Source organism: Cydia splendana, chromosome 5 (genome assembly GCF_910591565.1).
Source record: "Cydia splendana chromosome 5, ilCydSple1.2, whole genome shotgun sequence".
Classification (NCBI taxonomy): Eukaryota; Metazoa; Arthropoda; class Insecta; order Lepidoptera; family Tortricidae; genus Cydia; species Cydia splendana.
In genome coordinates this window covers 22,625,833-22,642,752 of record NC_085964.1, presented here as the reverse complement: position 1 = coordinate 22,642,752, position 16,920 = coordinate 22,625,833, and the positions used below count along the sequence as shown (strand labels likewise).

The 16,920-nt window shown below is 39.7% G+C and overlaps 1 protein-coding gene across 1 annotated transcript in view; it reads left to right on the top strand.

The window, feature by feature from the left end:
• The window catches only part of LOC134791013 (dedicator of cytokinesis protein 7), an 86,713-nt gene that overhangs the window by 27,249 nt on the left and 42,544 nt on the right, over window positions 1-16,920 (top strand). The window contains exons 20-26 of the mRNA XM_063762064.1: window positions 135-284; window positions 1,256-1,433; window positions 10,994-11,211; window positions 11,783-11,961; window positions 12,248-12,327; window positions 12,758-12,934; window positions 13,628-13,754. Coding sequence (XP_063618134.1) covers window positions 135-284; window positions 1,256-1,433; window positions 10,994-11,211; window positions 11,783-11,961; window positions 12,248-12,327; window positions 12,758-12,934; window positions 13,628-13,754 — 1,109 coding nt within the window. The remainder of the gene's footprint in view (window positions 1-134; window positions 285-1,255; window positions 1,434-10,993; window positions 11,212-11,782; window positions 11,962-12,247; window positions 12,328-12,757; window positions 12,935-13,627; window positions 13,755-16,920) is intronic.

The window sequence follows — 16,920 nt, the reverse complement described above, 5'->3', positions numbered from 1 at the left end:
GGCGGGATTCCACCAGTGTGCGGCACAAGCATGTACAGTACAAAAATTGCTTGTGCCTCACACTGGTGGAATCTCGCCGTACATATAATCTTTACAATGTTATTATACACTTTACAATGTTTACTTCTGTCTAGGGCGCTGTTCGAGCTAATGATAAAATCTATGTGCGAGTATCTATATTGGAGCGGGGCTCACGAGGCCCCGCGCAAAGCTCGCTTCCCTGACCAGTTCACCGACGACATTACTACTCTGGTCAATAATGTTACCACGGAAATTATTTCAAGGTAAGACAGGGCCCATTCGAAATTCAGCCCATATTAAAAAAAAAAGAAAAAATCCTAAAGGACCATGGGCAGAAATGTCCCCACCCAACAACAGAAATGAAACATGTCTCATTTAATAGATCTTAGCAACCTGATGATTTTTTACTATGACGAGGATCGCCATATGTATGGGGTTTTCTTGGAAAACCGTGTTTTGTTTTTACATATTTTTTGCTCATTTCATTGAAAGTTTTTGTTTTTTTATTATACTAGTTGATTGATAAACAAGCATGCGGGGCTGCGTGATGGTAAACAGTCACCGCAGCCTATAGACGGATGTAACAACTCATGGTTATCACGTAATACGCGTTACCGACCATGTGACGTAAAGATCTTATGCCACAATACCCAGTAATTGCACTGCCATGTCTCACCCTTCAAACCGGAACACCGCCATGAAAACATAACTGCTTAGGGACAGAAAAAAACCCCACACATAGGGCGATTCTCGTCATAGTAAAAAATCATCAGTTTGCCAAGATCTATTAAATGAGACATGTTTCATTTCTGTTGGTGGGTGGGGACAGTGCCCATACAAATTTGCCCATGGTCCTTTAGGTGTCAGTTTTGTGACTGTTCATACAAGATGTTTATAGAGTTATTCGTCAATAACGGGCCACTGTTTAGTAACTGGCTACCCGAAACTAAAAATAAATTCTATGTACCTATAAACAGAATTCATTTTAGTATAAGGTGGCTGGTTATTGAAGGGTGGCCAGATATTGAAACCTTATACTAAAATGAATTCATTTTTAGTTTAGGGTGGCATTAGCCGGTGGCCAGTAATTGACGATTTACCCTACCTATGTGAAAATGCGTCAAAAAACTGACATTTTATTTTTCTTTTTTTATGAATATGCCCATATAAGTATATTATTCCTGGGATATACTTATTTCTTACTAAATATAAATCTCACTACGTTTTTTTTCAGATATGGCAAAAACAGTCGTCTCACCCAAAGCCTGAATAACAGCCTGGCGTTTTTCCTATTCGATCTGGTCAGCATCGCGGATCGAGGTTATGTCTTTAACCTGATCCGCAGCTACCACAAGCAGATGAGCGCCAAGATCGCATCTCTGCCGGATGCTGTGCCCCTAGTCCAATATAAGGTAGGAACATTTAGAGATACAAAGAAATAACAAAATGTTTGGCATAATAGTACATTATTGTCGAGGCTCGGAAGTAGCTACTTGCAGGCTGAGGATTCGTTTTAAACGGACGACCTTGGGAGTCCGTTTAATTGAATCCGAAGCCAGCAAGTAGCCTTCCAGCCGAGTCATATATAGTGCTTTTCTCAAAAATGGTGCAAGAAATATAAATATCATAGAAATATTTTACAAAAGCAACTTTCTTACGTATATATTTTCACAGAAAAAAGTAGAAACAATTGAAAAAATTAGCTTTGCCGTCTTTTTATTTTTGTAATAAAAAAATAGAAGTGTATTTTTCTGCCGAAAATACGCCAACCTATTTGAGACAGTTAATAGTCGCGGTACTAATCATCTGTTTGGCTGTTTAATGGGCCTGTGCCTTCATTTGATATGGCCATTTCAACTTTTAAAAAGTTTGGAACTCGACAAATAATGGAATTTGTATGCAACATTGCAGTCCCAAAATCGAGACTGCAATGTTTTTAACTTTTTAATTTTTGACTGACCATAAACTACGCGCTTCGCAACCTATTTTTTAAACGGCAAAGTCGACTTTGCCGTCTATTTTTGAGAAAATATAATTTTTGATACAAGCATTTATCGCTGACTGTACTTTTCTTTCCACAGGCAAATAGCCATCGAGACAATTCTAAAAACCCCAAACACAATTAGGTTGCGTTGTTTTATCACAGAGTTCCTATGACTACCTCCTGTCTCCATGGTAGCTCGATGGTACTATAATATTGCATTGTCACCCGACTTACATATGTATGCAAATTTTCAGCTTCGTTGTCGCGAAGTGGGTCAAATTTAACTTGCAAATTTTGACCCGTACAAACATACATACATAGGTACATTGCAAGTTAATAAAAAGCTTGTAAAAACAGTCGCACCGAGGTTATGTGTTCAACCTGATCCGCAGTTACCACAAACAGATAAGCGCCTGTTAGCTTCCCTGTCAGATCCGGGTGTCCAATATAAAGTAGGAAAACTTAGAGGTAGAAAGAAATTATTTCTTATGTACAAATTACTATGATTTTTTATTGTTACCAGTTGCCATTATTGTTGTTATTGTGTATATTGTTGTCCTTGGACTCCGAGGACTTCATTTAAGAAGATAATCATTGTTACAGCATAGTTACGTCAGACACTACACTGCTCTAAGCTTAATTTTTTTTATTTATTTATTTAAGAAACAAACAGTCTTTTATAGTTATATATAACACTGGAACTTCTCTTAAAACTAGACTTACAGTTTCCTTAATGAAAATATTTTAACATCATGCTTATTAAGTAGTTTCTACATAGTAAAACAGAGCTATTTGTGCGTGCAAAAACAAAACACAAAAAAAAAAAAGAAAAGAAAAATGATGAGAATAAAAATATAAGAGTATTATAACAACCTTATGGTATTGTTACTAATTGTTTACAAACTGAATTCTCAGGATTTGTTATCTATTAATAAAGAAATTATAAAAAGCAGTAACATCTAATACTGAGATTATTTCGTTATAGCGCCAATCTAAACATTTGGGTTATTAATTATTACAGTGCATAGATAGTGTTTTAAATCTATTAAGTTTCTCACAGAAAATATCAAGGCTCAGAAATTTTTCGTTATACAACCTGCACGCCCTTCTAACAAAACTATTTTTTGCGTAAGCAGTCCGACTACGGGGGATGTAAAAGAGGGGTTTTTTCCTGCAAGCACGTTCACAACGTCGAGGGACTCTGAAGGAAAGTGAATGTAATAAAAACGGAGCATCAATAATATTATTAATAATTTTATAAAGGGTTAAGATATCGGTACGTTCTCGGCGATAACTAAGGGATGTTATATTATGTACTCTCATTGCGGTGGCGTAATCCGAGTATTTATTTCTAATTCTGTATTCTATTGTCTTAGCAAACTTTTTTTGAACTCTCTCTATCCTATCACTATGTATTTTATACAGTGGGCTCCACACAGCACTTGCAAATTCCAAACGACTACGAACATAACTGTTAAATAATACCTTATAAGTTAAAAGTTTCTTAAATGGTTTACCTACGCGTAGTATAAATCCTAACTTCTTAAATGCTTTACCTAACAAGTCATCAATGTGAGGTATAAAAGTGAGTTTAGAGTCCATTATGACACCGAGATCTCGAATCTGGTGAACACGACCTAATTTTTTATCGCAAAGTTTATAATCAAAATTAATACTATTCCTTTTCCTGCTAAAACTTATAACGGAACATTTGTCTGGATTTATAGACAACTTATTATCAATACAATAAGTCTCAAAAAGATCCAAGTCTTTTTGTAAGGCTTTGCAGTCGTCCACATTGCGTATGACTCTAAATATCTTTGCATCGTCAGCATATAACAGTAAGTTTGAATTTTTTATGCATACAGAAATATCATTGATGTATATGACAAACAACAAAGGCCCCAAATGAGACCCTTGTGGAACACCAGACGTAATAGGCCTGTACTGAGAAGTATATCCACCCACTGCCACAGCCTGCGAAAGTTTCTCTATGTAAGATTTTATCCATCGGAGAAGGTCGCCGTGTATACCGATATGCCAAAGCTTCAACAGTAAGCGTTCATGACAAACCTTATCGAAGGCCTTGGCAAAATCAGTATACACAGCGTCTACTTGATAGTTAGTATCTAGTGCGTCCAATAAGATCTCCGTGTAGGATATAAGGTTGGATTCAACACTCCGGCCCTTAATAAAACCATGCTGGTTTGGAATAATGTGACGCCGTATGGCAGTGGATAACTGATCGGTTACAATTTTTTCCAAAATCTTACCAAATTGACACAGTTTCGAGATTGGTCGATATTTTTCTATGTCATGGCTAATTTCACCTTTAGGTATAGGAGTGACTAGTGCACGTTTCCACAAAGAGGGCACGCATCCGTCTGTAAGGGACTTTTTAAAAAGTAATGTAACGGGTTCTACTAAATTAGGAGAGCATTTATTGATTATTACAGGATGTATAGAATCAGGGCCGGCCCCTTTATTTACATTTATGGATTTAAGATATTTATAAACTAATTCTTTGGTTATGTAAATTGTATCAATGTCTAAAATTGAGTCACTTGTTAAGAGCGCTATTACATTTCGGCGTTGAGCGAGTTTAGGTATTTTACGCGCTGCGGCAGGCCGTGCGAGCTCAGTATGCCGATCCCTTCTACCACACTCGCACTACAATGATGGATTAAACATTCTTGATCCTTCGCGAAGCATATTGAAATCAACCATAACAACACTAACTGTACTTAACTTTTAAAGTTCTAAAACTGTTATTTGGTAAGTACGAAAATACTAAATGCAGTGCAAATGTACATAGGGGCTGTTCATAAATTACGTCATCTATTTTTGACGATTTTTTGCCCCCCCCCCCCACCCCTCAAATCATCCAAAAATCAAGCTTCGGATGAATCTGTTGTCCTCCTACGTCATGTTACCATCATCCGATGTCCAGACCCCCCCCCCCCCACTCCTCCCATTTGAAACGACGTAATTTATGAATAGCCCCATACTCGTACTTATGAAGGTATATTACTCGAAAGAAATTATAGGTACCTACTCGCTTATTTACATGTTTCGTCATTGCATTTGGTACCTATAGGTTGTAAAGTTTGTATCAACGAGGGTTTAAAAACGAACTGGTACTGAGGATCTGATGATGATTAAGGTGGTCACGGATACCAATCAACCATGTAGTAACATGATTAGACTCGTTTGATTCGTCTCAACAAGATCTTTGACACTGAAGATACACAGGGTCTGATGATGGAGCTGGAAGGTGGCCACGGGTACCAGTCTATCATGTAACTAAACAACTTCGTGTTTGGGCTCGTTTGATTCGTCTCAACAAGATCTTTGACACAAGACAGTACTCAGGGTCTGATGATGGAGCTGGAAGGTACCATTACCAATCAACCATGCAACTAAACCACATCGTGTTTAGGATCGTTTGATTCGTCTCAACAAGATCTTTGACACTAGGTGATACTCAGAGTCTGATGATGGAGCTGGAAGGTGGTCACCGGTACCAATCAACCATGCAACTAAACCACTTCGTGTTTAGGCTCGTTTTATTCGTTTCAACAAGATCTTTGACACAAGATAGTACTCAGGGTCTGATGTTGGAGCCGGAAGGTGGTCACCGGTACCAATCAACCATTCAACTAAACCACTTCGTGTTTAGGCACGTTTTATTCATCTCAACAAGATCTTTGACACAAGGTAGTACTCAGGGTCTGATGATGGAGCGCGAAGGTGGCGACGGGTACCTGTCTATCATCATCAGCTCCATCATCAGACCCTGAGTAGTATCTTATGTCAAACATCTTATTGCGACGAATCAAACGAGCCCAAACACGAAGTGGTTCAGCTACATGGTAGACTGGTACCCGTGGCCACAGTCCAGCTCCATCATCAGACCCTGAGTACTAACTTGTGTCAAAGATCTTGTTGCGACGAATCGAACGAAGCCAAACACGAAGTGGTTTAGTTGCATGGTTGATTGGTACCGGTGACCACCTTCCGGATCCATCATCAGACCCTCAGTACTACCTTGTGTCAAAGATCTTGTTGCGACAAATCAAACGAGCCCAAACACGAAGTGGTTCAGTTACATGGTAGACTGGTACCCGTGGCCACAGTCCAGCTCCATCATCAGACCCTGAGTACTAACTTGTGTCAAAGATCTTGTTGCGACGAATCGAACGAAGCCAAACACGAAGTGGTTTAGTTGCATGGTTGATTGGTACCGGTCACCACCTTCCGGATCCATCATCAGACCCTCAGTACTACCTTGTGTCAAAGATCTTGTTGCGACAAACCAAACGAGCCCAAACATGAAGTGGTTCAGTTAGATGGTAGACTGGTACCCGTGGCCACCTTCCAGCTCCATCATCAGATCCTGAGTACTATCTTGTGTCCAAGGTCTTGTTGAGACGAATCAAACGAGCCTAAACACGAAGTGGTTTAGTGGCATAGTTGATTGGTACCGGTGACCACCTGCCGGCTCCATCATCAGACCCTGAGTACTATCTTGTGTCAAAGATCTTATAGAAACGAATAAAACGAGCCTAAACACGAAGTGGTTTAGTGGCATGGTTGATTGGTACCGGTGACCACCTGCCGGCTCCATCATCAGACCCTGAGTACTATCTTGTGTCAAAGATCTTGTTGAGACGAATCAAACGAGCCCAAACACGAAGTGGTTTAGTTGCATGGTTGATTGGTACCGGTGACCACCTTCCGGCTCCATCATCAGACCCTGAGTACTATCTTAAGTCAAAGATCTTGTTGAGACGAATAAAACGAGCCTAAACACGAAGTGGTTTAGTTGCATTGTTGATTGGTACTGGTGACCACCTTCCGGCTCCATCATCAGACCCTGAGTACTATCTTAAGTCAAAGATCTTGTTGAGCCGAATCAAACGAGCCCAAACACGAAGTGGTTTAGTTGCATGGTTGATTGGTACCGGTGACCACCTTCCGGCTCCATCATCAGACCCTGAGTACTATCTTGTGTCAAAGATCTTGTTGAGATGAATCAAACGAGCCTAAACACGAAGTGGTTTAGTTGCATGGTTGATTGGTACCGGTGACCACCTTCCGGCTCCATCATCAGACCCTGAGTATTATCTTGTGCCAAAGATCTTGTTGAGACGAATCAAACGAGCCCAAACACGAAGTGGTTTAGTTGCATGGTTGATTGGTACCGGTGACCACCTTCCGGCTCCATCATCAGACCCTGAGTACTATCTTAAGTCAAAGATCTTGTTGAGACGAATAAAACGAGCCTAAACACGAAGTGGTTTAGTTGCATTGTTGATTGGTACTGGTGACCACCTTCCGGCTCCATCATCAGACCCTGAGTACTATCTTAAGTCAAAGATCTTGTTGAGCCGAATCAAACGAGCCCAAACACGAAGTGGTTTAGTTGCATGGTTGATTGGTACCGGTGACCACCTTCCGGCTCCATCATCAGACCCTGAGTACTATCTTGTGTCAAAGATGTTGTTGAGATGAATAAAACGAGCCTAAACACGAAGTGGTTTAGTTGCATGGTTGATTGGTACCGGTGACCACCTTCCGGCTCCATCATCAGACCCTGAGTACTATCTTGAGTCAAATAAATACATATAGAATGTCAGGTCGTTTCAAATATTTTTAATCCTGTCCGGTAGTTTATTAAACTGTACCATTATAAATTATAATACTATAAAAACAGTGCTAGGATCAAAGTCTCTCGTTGCGGTTTACACGCATACAGTATAGCGTTTTACACGGCGCCCGCCGCACACAATGATAAAAAACCTCGTCGTCGCCGTTGAAAATGTGCGGAGCCGACCGACACACGTCCTGCCTCTACAAGCTCTGCCGCGGCACTGAGCTGGCGCAGCGCGCGTCATCGGTAATATAGAGTAGTTTTCAAAAAATTGCCAAAAAATTATAGTAGAATTTCATAAACACTAATGTATACCAACAGTATAAGCAAACGTTGCAGATTGCTTGAGTATGAAAATGACTTCGATATTAAGTAGATTTTCGTAGGAATTGACACTTGTTTCGGAGAGAAAATCGAGTTCGTTTTACTTTGATTTTCTCTTTCTCAAAGGTATGTAGGAAAAATATAGTTTGATATGCCTAAAGTACAGGGTATTAGTAATACAAAATAGCCAGGTTTAGCAGAGTAAAATTCTCAACATTTCCAAATAAGAGCTCGCCATTCAGTGCTTCACGGGGTTTTTCGGAAACGACCATCAGAAAAAAAATCATTACTAATTTAATAAGTCCTTTTTCTAATATTTACAACGATATTTATAAAGATAAGAAGACGCTTTTACTGGAACAAGCACTAATTGTTTCTAATAATGAGCGCAAAGTCCTGAATTTCGTCGACTAGTATCATCAATTTTGCATTATTTCGACTTTTCTTGTAAGAGCGCTCTTAATGGGAGGTTATTTATATCAAAGGAACCACTAGCTGATTTTTCAAAAACTGAGTGAAAGTGTTCATTGAAGAAATCACAAATTTGTGTACCACTTGAAGCTGCCACACCCTTATATTGCATAACCTGTGGAAGACCTCTTTTAGAAAACGTAGATTTTATATAAGTCCAGAAGAATTTAGGGTTAGCATTAATCTTAGTTTCAGTATAACTAATATAATTTTTATAACATTCGGGCTCCAATTTTGATATTCTTTTCTTTAAAAGTTTATAAGTGTCATGGTCTAAAGGGTTACCGTACGTCTTCCACAGCTTATGGTATTTCTTTTTTTCATTCAGCAATCTTCTAAGCGGTTTGGTATACCATGGGGGCTTAGAACAAGAGAACCGTTGGGGGACCTTAGGAACATGTCTATCAATTAAGTTATTTAATATATTATAAAATATCGAAACACAATCGTCCAAAGTACGGCCCGAAAAGCGTTCTGACCAGGCGATTTTAGATAACTCGAGGTTTATTTCATTGAAGTTTGCATCGAAGAAACGATATACAAAGGTAGGGGCTGGTTTAAGAGGAATCGTGTTGTTACCTTTGTATCTTTGTATCCTTTGTAATATTGTTTATATTAAGTTCTATTTGAAGAGCCTTATGGTGCAAATCTTCCGGTGTTAAAGGATCGTCGCTTGCCGATATTGTGCAGTTTTTATTGCAAAAAATAAGATCCAGGATTCGTTGATTACAGTTTAGGCAGCAATTGTACTGCTTTAAACCTGAATATGATAGAAACTCGCTAAGTAACTGTACATGCAAAGTATTAGTACCCCCAATTAGTTCCATTTTAGAACTGTCAGATGTAGCCCACTGAGCGTCTGAGATATTAAAGTCACCTGTTACGAGAAAAACATCATTGGGATTTTCTATTATTAATTGACTACAAATATCGAAAAAGCTTTCTAAAGTATCTTTATACAGCGGCCCGTGCGGGATGTAAACACAACAGATATTTAGAGACGTGTGAGTGCCGCGCTGCGATAACGGTATTGATACCCAGACACACTCGGAGGCGGCAAGCGATGGGCAAGGCCAGTCCAGGCGAACGGGCTGATGCTCGCGGCGCACCGCTACCGCTACCCCTCCACCACGCGCCATGCCGCTCGAGTCTACAGATCTGTCGCAGCGATACACGATGTACCTATTATCAAACAGTTCCCCGTCATAAAAGTTAGAATTTAACCAGCTTTCAGCCACACAAATAAAACCATAGTCAGACATTGACACATGTGAATAAAAACTTTGCGTTTTTGTACGTAGTCCGCGTACGTTTTGGTAGTAACCAATCATATTAGCAGTACTCGTGATGAAAGTTACAAAATACACGACTATTATTACTTACATACGTTCTTTTTGTCATTAAATACCAGAGAGTAATATTAGTTAGACGTAGTGAATTAAACAAAAAGTATGGGTAACCTTTTATTTGTGAATCGGGCGACAAAAACAAAACAATAACTTTTTTTTGATAGGCAGTGCAGGTGGTACATTTAAAACGCATATGTTCGGTGCTTATAAGGAAAATTTCAATAGATATAAAACACATATTCGTGTCACGAACAAGGAAAGAGTTATAAGGCGTTAAACTAGTTTTTATATTAACAGATTTTAGGATTAAAACGTAGAACAGTCATTTTATTTTATTAAAATCGAAATTATTGTTTATAACCATTACTTTAGACGTCTCGGTTTTTCTAGCTAGGATCTTGCAGTCTCTAATCCATAAATACGCGAGTTTATTATCCCTTTTGAGGTCCCGTGCGCGTTTTAGCAGCATCTTGCTGGCCGATCTTAATGTTTTCTAGTTGTTTATTGAACACTATGTCAAATTACGTTATGCTGCTTCCAAATGTTGGAATAACCGCCAGCGAGGAATCTGCAAAGTATTCATAGTTTTAAGTCTACGCTTAAACAGTATATGCTCAGCCACCAAACCTGCTTACACGATACAAGCTGCCTGTATACGTAGTTTCTGTTTTTACTTATGCTGATTTACACTAAGATTATTCGTATGTTGGCACATTACGATGTCTATCTATGTATTACTGTTACAAATATTATAGTATTTTATACAATCGTGATATAATGGAGAGCTTTTCAGTCGAGTACCGTGTTTACTTAGGAAGCTTCGTTGCCTAAGTGAGGTACGAGATTGAAAAGTTTGATTATATCACTATTGTATACAATACTTTTTCTACGAGTCAACAAAAATAATACTTTAAAGTAGTAGAATCATATAGGTAAACAAACCAAAAGTATACAGCTAAGATACTCGAGCAGCCGCGATCGCCCTCCTTTGACTGTATGTAAGGAGTCAAATCTTAAAAGACTGATGTTTATTATTTTTATTTAAGATCGATAAAGGACTGATTTTGTTCTTATCAATGGGCCTTTCTTGTTTGTCATTTTAGTTCGCGTAGCTGCCTTTTGGCGCTTTTTGTAATTGCAGGAGTAATGTACGGCCAAGATGGGGAGCTATCAAAACTTTGTTGTTCCCAGCTGGCGTTCCTCCGCATAATCTGCTCGCACGAGCACTACGTGGCGCTGAACCTGCCCTGGGGGTCGAGCTCGGGCGCGGCGTCGCCCGCGCCGTCCGTGCACTCGCACGCCTCGCACTCGTCCGCGCCGCCGCCGCACGCGCTCACTCACGAGCACCGCTCCAGGCACTACCTCGCCGGGCTGCTGCTGCACGACCTCACCGGAGCGCTGGAGTTGCAGTCAGTATATATATCGACGGCCGATCGTAAAGTTCCTGTGTAATGTTTTAACTTCAAACCAATAGGTAGGATAGGTTCGTAAGGTTGTTTCAGGTGCCCGAAGGGCAAACTGTCCAGAAACAGAAGCCCCGCGTAGCGGGACTTCGTCGACTCAGGGAACAAGACAAATGATTTTCAGGATTCACTATATGCCTAGGAATTCCATGATCGGCCGCCGACGTATAGATTAACTACCAGAGTTGTTGTGAAGCTTTTAGGCCACACCCACTTCCAGTTCGACCCCAAATGCGGGTCGACGTTAAATGCGAGCGACCACGCGCCGTTGTATACTGTAACAGAAGTTTCGGCCCACCTCACCTGGCGGTGCGTCTCCGCGCTTGCGACCACAGGTGCATAGAGTCGTGATCACCGCCAATAGTCACTGGTTTTTCTCTAAATAAGTATTATTTTTTATCCCTAATTTTATAGATCGACACTTAAATTTGCATTATTAAAAAAAAAACAATGAAATTGTGAATCGCTTTTATTTATGGTCTTCACAAACTAAAACTGTTCCTTTAATTTCCACCAGGAGTCCAGTACTTCAATGCGCCGCTGTAAACGCCCTGCTGTCCCTGCTGACGGCGCATGATGCCGACCCGCGCCTCGCCGCGCCGGAGGTCCGCGCTCGCGTGGCGCAGCTGTACATGCCTCTGCTCGGCATCGTGCTCGACGCCGCGCCTATGCTGAGCCGCTCTGCCGGGGCTAGAGGTGAGTTTCATTAGTGATTTCTTGTTATAATGCCTAGGAGGCTAGTATTTTAATGCTGAAAACGCTCTCTACTATCTCTATTGATGACGCATGCTCCCTAATTATGTAACTATGATCTTATTAGCTAGGATATGATATTTAACGTCGGTATAGGTTAGGCTTGTAGGTTAAATAAATTAAAAAAGGGTTGAAATATACTAAAAACTGTTATGAGAAATATCAAGAAAGGAATGGGTTCAAAGAAAAATATTAAATGGGTGCTTAACTTAATACCTCTTTTTTACAGATGTCATGCAATTCGACGGAGAGATGGGTCAATTCAACAGTTTATATAACCCGTCAGCTAACGATCCAGATAACAAGCAGGTGAGTTTTAAACACTAAATATAATACTTCAAAATTAGACATTTAAATATGAAACGTAACTTATAAAATGTATGTAACACGTCCCTCTATTCGCTCAGAATGTATAAATTACCTAGAATTATATATAGTCTTTATCTTTAGGTAAATACCTAGAGAAATAAAAGTAAACAAACAATTTGTACATTTTCGGGTAATTAAAAATTTATTGGTTAACCGACCAAATACAAAACCGTCTGTATCAGTCACTGAACGACCTGACTTTAACCTACATTATTTGATCATGTAAATTGTAATGTTTTCATCTACCCTTAACTGGCTTAAGGAGCCATTTGAGGGTAGATTTTGTTTACTTTTATTTAAATACCCAAAGATACAGAGTATAGGTATTGTTTTTCCTCTTTCCTCTTGTATAAACATATTTTTTCTGCAGACCGGTCGACCGCCGTTCAACAGCGAGACCCACCGCAACCTGCTGATGTGCCTCGTGTGGCTGCTGAAGAGCTGCTCGCGCGCCGCGCTGGCGCAGTGCTGCGCCGAGCTGCCGCCCCAGCGCCTGCCCGCCCTGCTGCACCTGCTGCATCTCTGCTTCATCGCGCACGAGTACAAGGTACACCAAAACATGTTCTCCTAGACTGTAAACAACCTGTTTACAGTCTACTACCTAGAAGTATATAGTAGCAAATACCTGGGGAATCCGTGCACACTGAAGGAGGCAGTTAGCAACCTGAAGACCTTGCTAGGTTTCATGGAGGAGCTGGGGTGGTTAGAGTAGGGCTACCTCGTTTGACGCAAAATAGGAAAATTACCAGCAAAACTAACTAACTCACTAAGGTACACCCGTGTAACAACACTGCTGCCACAACCTGCCATTAGATTATAATCTTAACGGAGCTGTACCGAGCTAGGTTCGTTATGTTACCTCTTGTTTTTCTAAATAAACGCAAAAACCCCGCAACGCGGGGCTTCGCCACCAGCGCATGCCATCTGCTTTGTAAATATAAACCTTATTAGTAAACTGTGATTATCTTCTCTGGATGTTCTCGGCAGCAGCAGACGACGGTGGCTGGCTTTTAAGGGTTCCGTACCCAAAGGGTAAAAACGGGGCCCTATTACTAACTGTCCGTTTGTCTGTCACCAGGCTGTATCTCATGAACCGTGATTTTATTCGTGAAATTTTCATATATGGTGTATTTCTATTGCCGCTATAACAACAAATACTAAAAAGTACGGAGCCCTCGGTGGGCGAGTCCGACTCGCACTTGTCCGGTTTTTACTTATTTCAATACAATATCCTCAACAGGGTCGCAAGGAGCTCCTCAAATGCCAGCAGCAGAACGTGCGCAAGACGACCGACATCAAGGCTAAACTGGAAGATGTCATCCTGGGGCAGGGCTCTGCGCGCTCCGACTTTATCATGCGGCGGAAAGGTTAGTTTGTGTACAAATAATTAAAAACATATCATAAGTGGTGGAATATTTAGCACGTGTAAATGTGAAAAAAGAAATCTGGTTTAGACTACCTCAAGACCGGGATATTAGTTTTTTTTAAATATATAGTTAGACCAAAGGGAATTTAGACTAGAGGAATATTGTGAAAGTAAATTATGTAGTCAGTACATTTACCACAAATCTTTTCGAGCGATGGCGCAATACTTTTGACCTACTCTCGAGAGTCTCGAGTAGATGGCAATATTTTTTTTACATTTAACTAATTTAACACATCAGCAAAATAATAGGTAAGTATCAAAATCAAATGGCGTTCTAAAAGTTTTAATAATTAGTGTCGAAAGATGGCAGTAAATGTACTGACTACATAATTGACTTTGACAATATTCCTCTACTAGCTTTTGCCCGCGACTTCGTCTGTGTGGAATTAGTGACAGCAGCTAAAGTAGGTATAGCGCTTGGATAATACTAATAGCAGAGACTGGTAGAGAATGCCTTAAGGCATTAAGTCCGCCATTTGTTCCTTCTTGTATTGTGCAATAAATATTAAAATAAATAAAATAAATAGCAATCATTCAATTCTCGCATTGCTTATTTCAATTATTAGGCAATTCATTAACTATTTCAATTCCACCTCCCCATTCTTTCTTTCCACTCTCTTCAGGGATGACTTCCGACATAAAAACTATCCTATGTCCTTCCCCGGGACTCAAACTATCTCTATACCAAATTTCAACTAAATCGGTTCAGCGGCTTAAGCGTGAAGAGTAGGGCTCCCGGTATCCGTGTTACACGCCGAAACGAATACCCGTGTTCTTAAGACCGGCGGTGCTAAGAACACGGTTTACACGGAACCGCCGGGATCCGGATACGTATCCAAGAACCGTTCCCAAGAAACGTTTCTCAGATACGTATCTCCGTTTACACGGATACTTAAGACCGGCCCGAACGGAACCGAAACAGTTTGAGCCAATCAATGCTCTAGCTCTGGGTATGCAAGGTCTAGTATTGAATGTTGACTTCAGATGAACTCGTTTAGCGTACGAATTTTTTTTTTAATTATTTATAACAGTTTTAACACATGTGTTAATATAACATATTTAACCAACTATACAATACAGGGTCATTTTTGGACCGTATGCCATATTGTGCGAGGTGATTAGGTAGGCCATACTGAACAACTTTTTGTATGGGACCAACTCCGAAATTACAAAATTTTTTTTGGCCGTTCATACATTTTGGTCGAGTGGATGTCGATGTCGACGTTTTCTATGGGAAGGCCAAATTTTTTTTGGGATTTCGAGGTTGGTCCCATAGAAAAAGTCGTTCAGTATGACCTACCTAATCACCTCGCACAATATGGCTAACGGTCCAAAAATGACTCTGTATATGAGTGGAAGTAGGTGTTCCTATTCTATATAGTCTACTATTTTTAATTTTGAACTAACTCGTCCCTAGTTTAGAACCTTAATTAGGGTTCCGTACCCAAAGGGTAAAACGGGACCCTATTACTAAGACTCCGCTGTCCGTCCGTCCGTCCGTCCGTCCGTCCGTCCGTCCGTCCGTCCGTCCGCCCGTCCTTCCGTCCGTCCGTCTGTCACCAGGCTGTATCTCGTGATCTGTGATAGCTAGACAGCTGAAATTTTCACAGATGATGTATTTCCGTTGCCCCTATAACAACAAATACTAAAAACAGAATAAAATAAAGACTTAAGTGGGGCTCCCATACAACAAACGTGATTTTTGACCGAAGTTAAGCAACGTCGGGCGGGGTCAGTACTTGGATGGGTGACCGTTTTTATAGATAATGGTACGGAACCCTTCGTGTGCGAGTCCGACTCGGACTTAGCCAATTTTTTTTTACTATTATTGCTTTTAAGTTAATTTCATTACATATTACATTTCAATCAAAGAAACACATTTTATATATAATGGTGTAAGTTATATAGTTTCGCGAAGAATAGGTGTGCAGACAAATACTACCTACTACTACTTTGTGGTTATTTGTTATTTTTATCAATTACCTAACCGTTAGATTAGTTACTAATCTACCAACGAAGCAAAAAAAGTACAGCGGCATTTGAAACGCAGGATTTCACGGGAGAACCTTAAAAACCCATGCTACCTTGGTTACCTTACAATTATATTGCTAAATACATTAAGATAGATCTCAAAATTGGTAATCATTCATGTTGACTGGAGTCACTTTCACACTAGTGCTCAGGTAATAAATGCCGGCCGGTGGTGTTCCATTCATTAGAACGTGTTGTTTTCCAATACCCTTTTGTCTGATATCGCCGAAAACAAGTAGCGTCCCAAACCATTATCAGAACTGCCATAGCTAATTATACGCTTTATGTCGGTGTAATAAGGAGAACCTGTCTACACATATATGAAATTGTAACAAATGCAGCGGCTAAAATTAAAGAAGCAAATGTATTTATTTATTTATTTATTTATTTAAACTTTATTGCACAAAAGAAAACTTATCGTACAAAAGGCGGACTTAATGCCATGTATCGAAGCAAATGAACACGAAATAAATATGACTTTTAAGATATTGTGTTTAGGTAAGTAGGTATGACTCCAGTTTGCCACTTAGTCGGCCAATTCGTAAAATACAGTCTTTCCAAGTTACTTTAATTTAAAATCGTTTTGTTGTTTTGTTGCTAAAATTGTAAATAATATTTATTAGTACAGTCTTAAAGTTCATTTTATATGATAATAAGATATGAAAAGATTCAGTATGGATTTATGAAAAGTCTTACTTTTCATAAATCCATACTGAATTATATTAAAAGTTGTAAATACATTACTTATTGGCAGATACACATTATTACAGTGTAAACTCTTTATAACGTCACTCGATTTAACGACAAACTCCTTAAAATGTCGAAATTGCTTGACTTTGGTTGGTTTACCTTGTTTTCTATACAGTAATACACTCTATATAGCGTCACGCTCACTCTATTTAACGACAACAATACGGCATAATACATCAATAAGAAATACTTTCTAAGTTGCCGAAATTGATAAAAACTGTAGCTGTGTACGTTTTTTTGTTTGCTGTTTTGTTGTTTTATTATCTAGCACGTGTTTACTTCGACTGACGTACCGGAGATTCTAAGAAAATTTGTCTTTCGTTTTT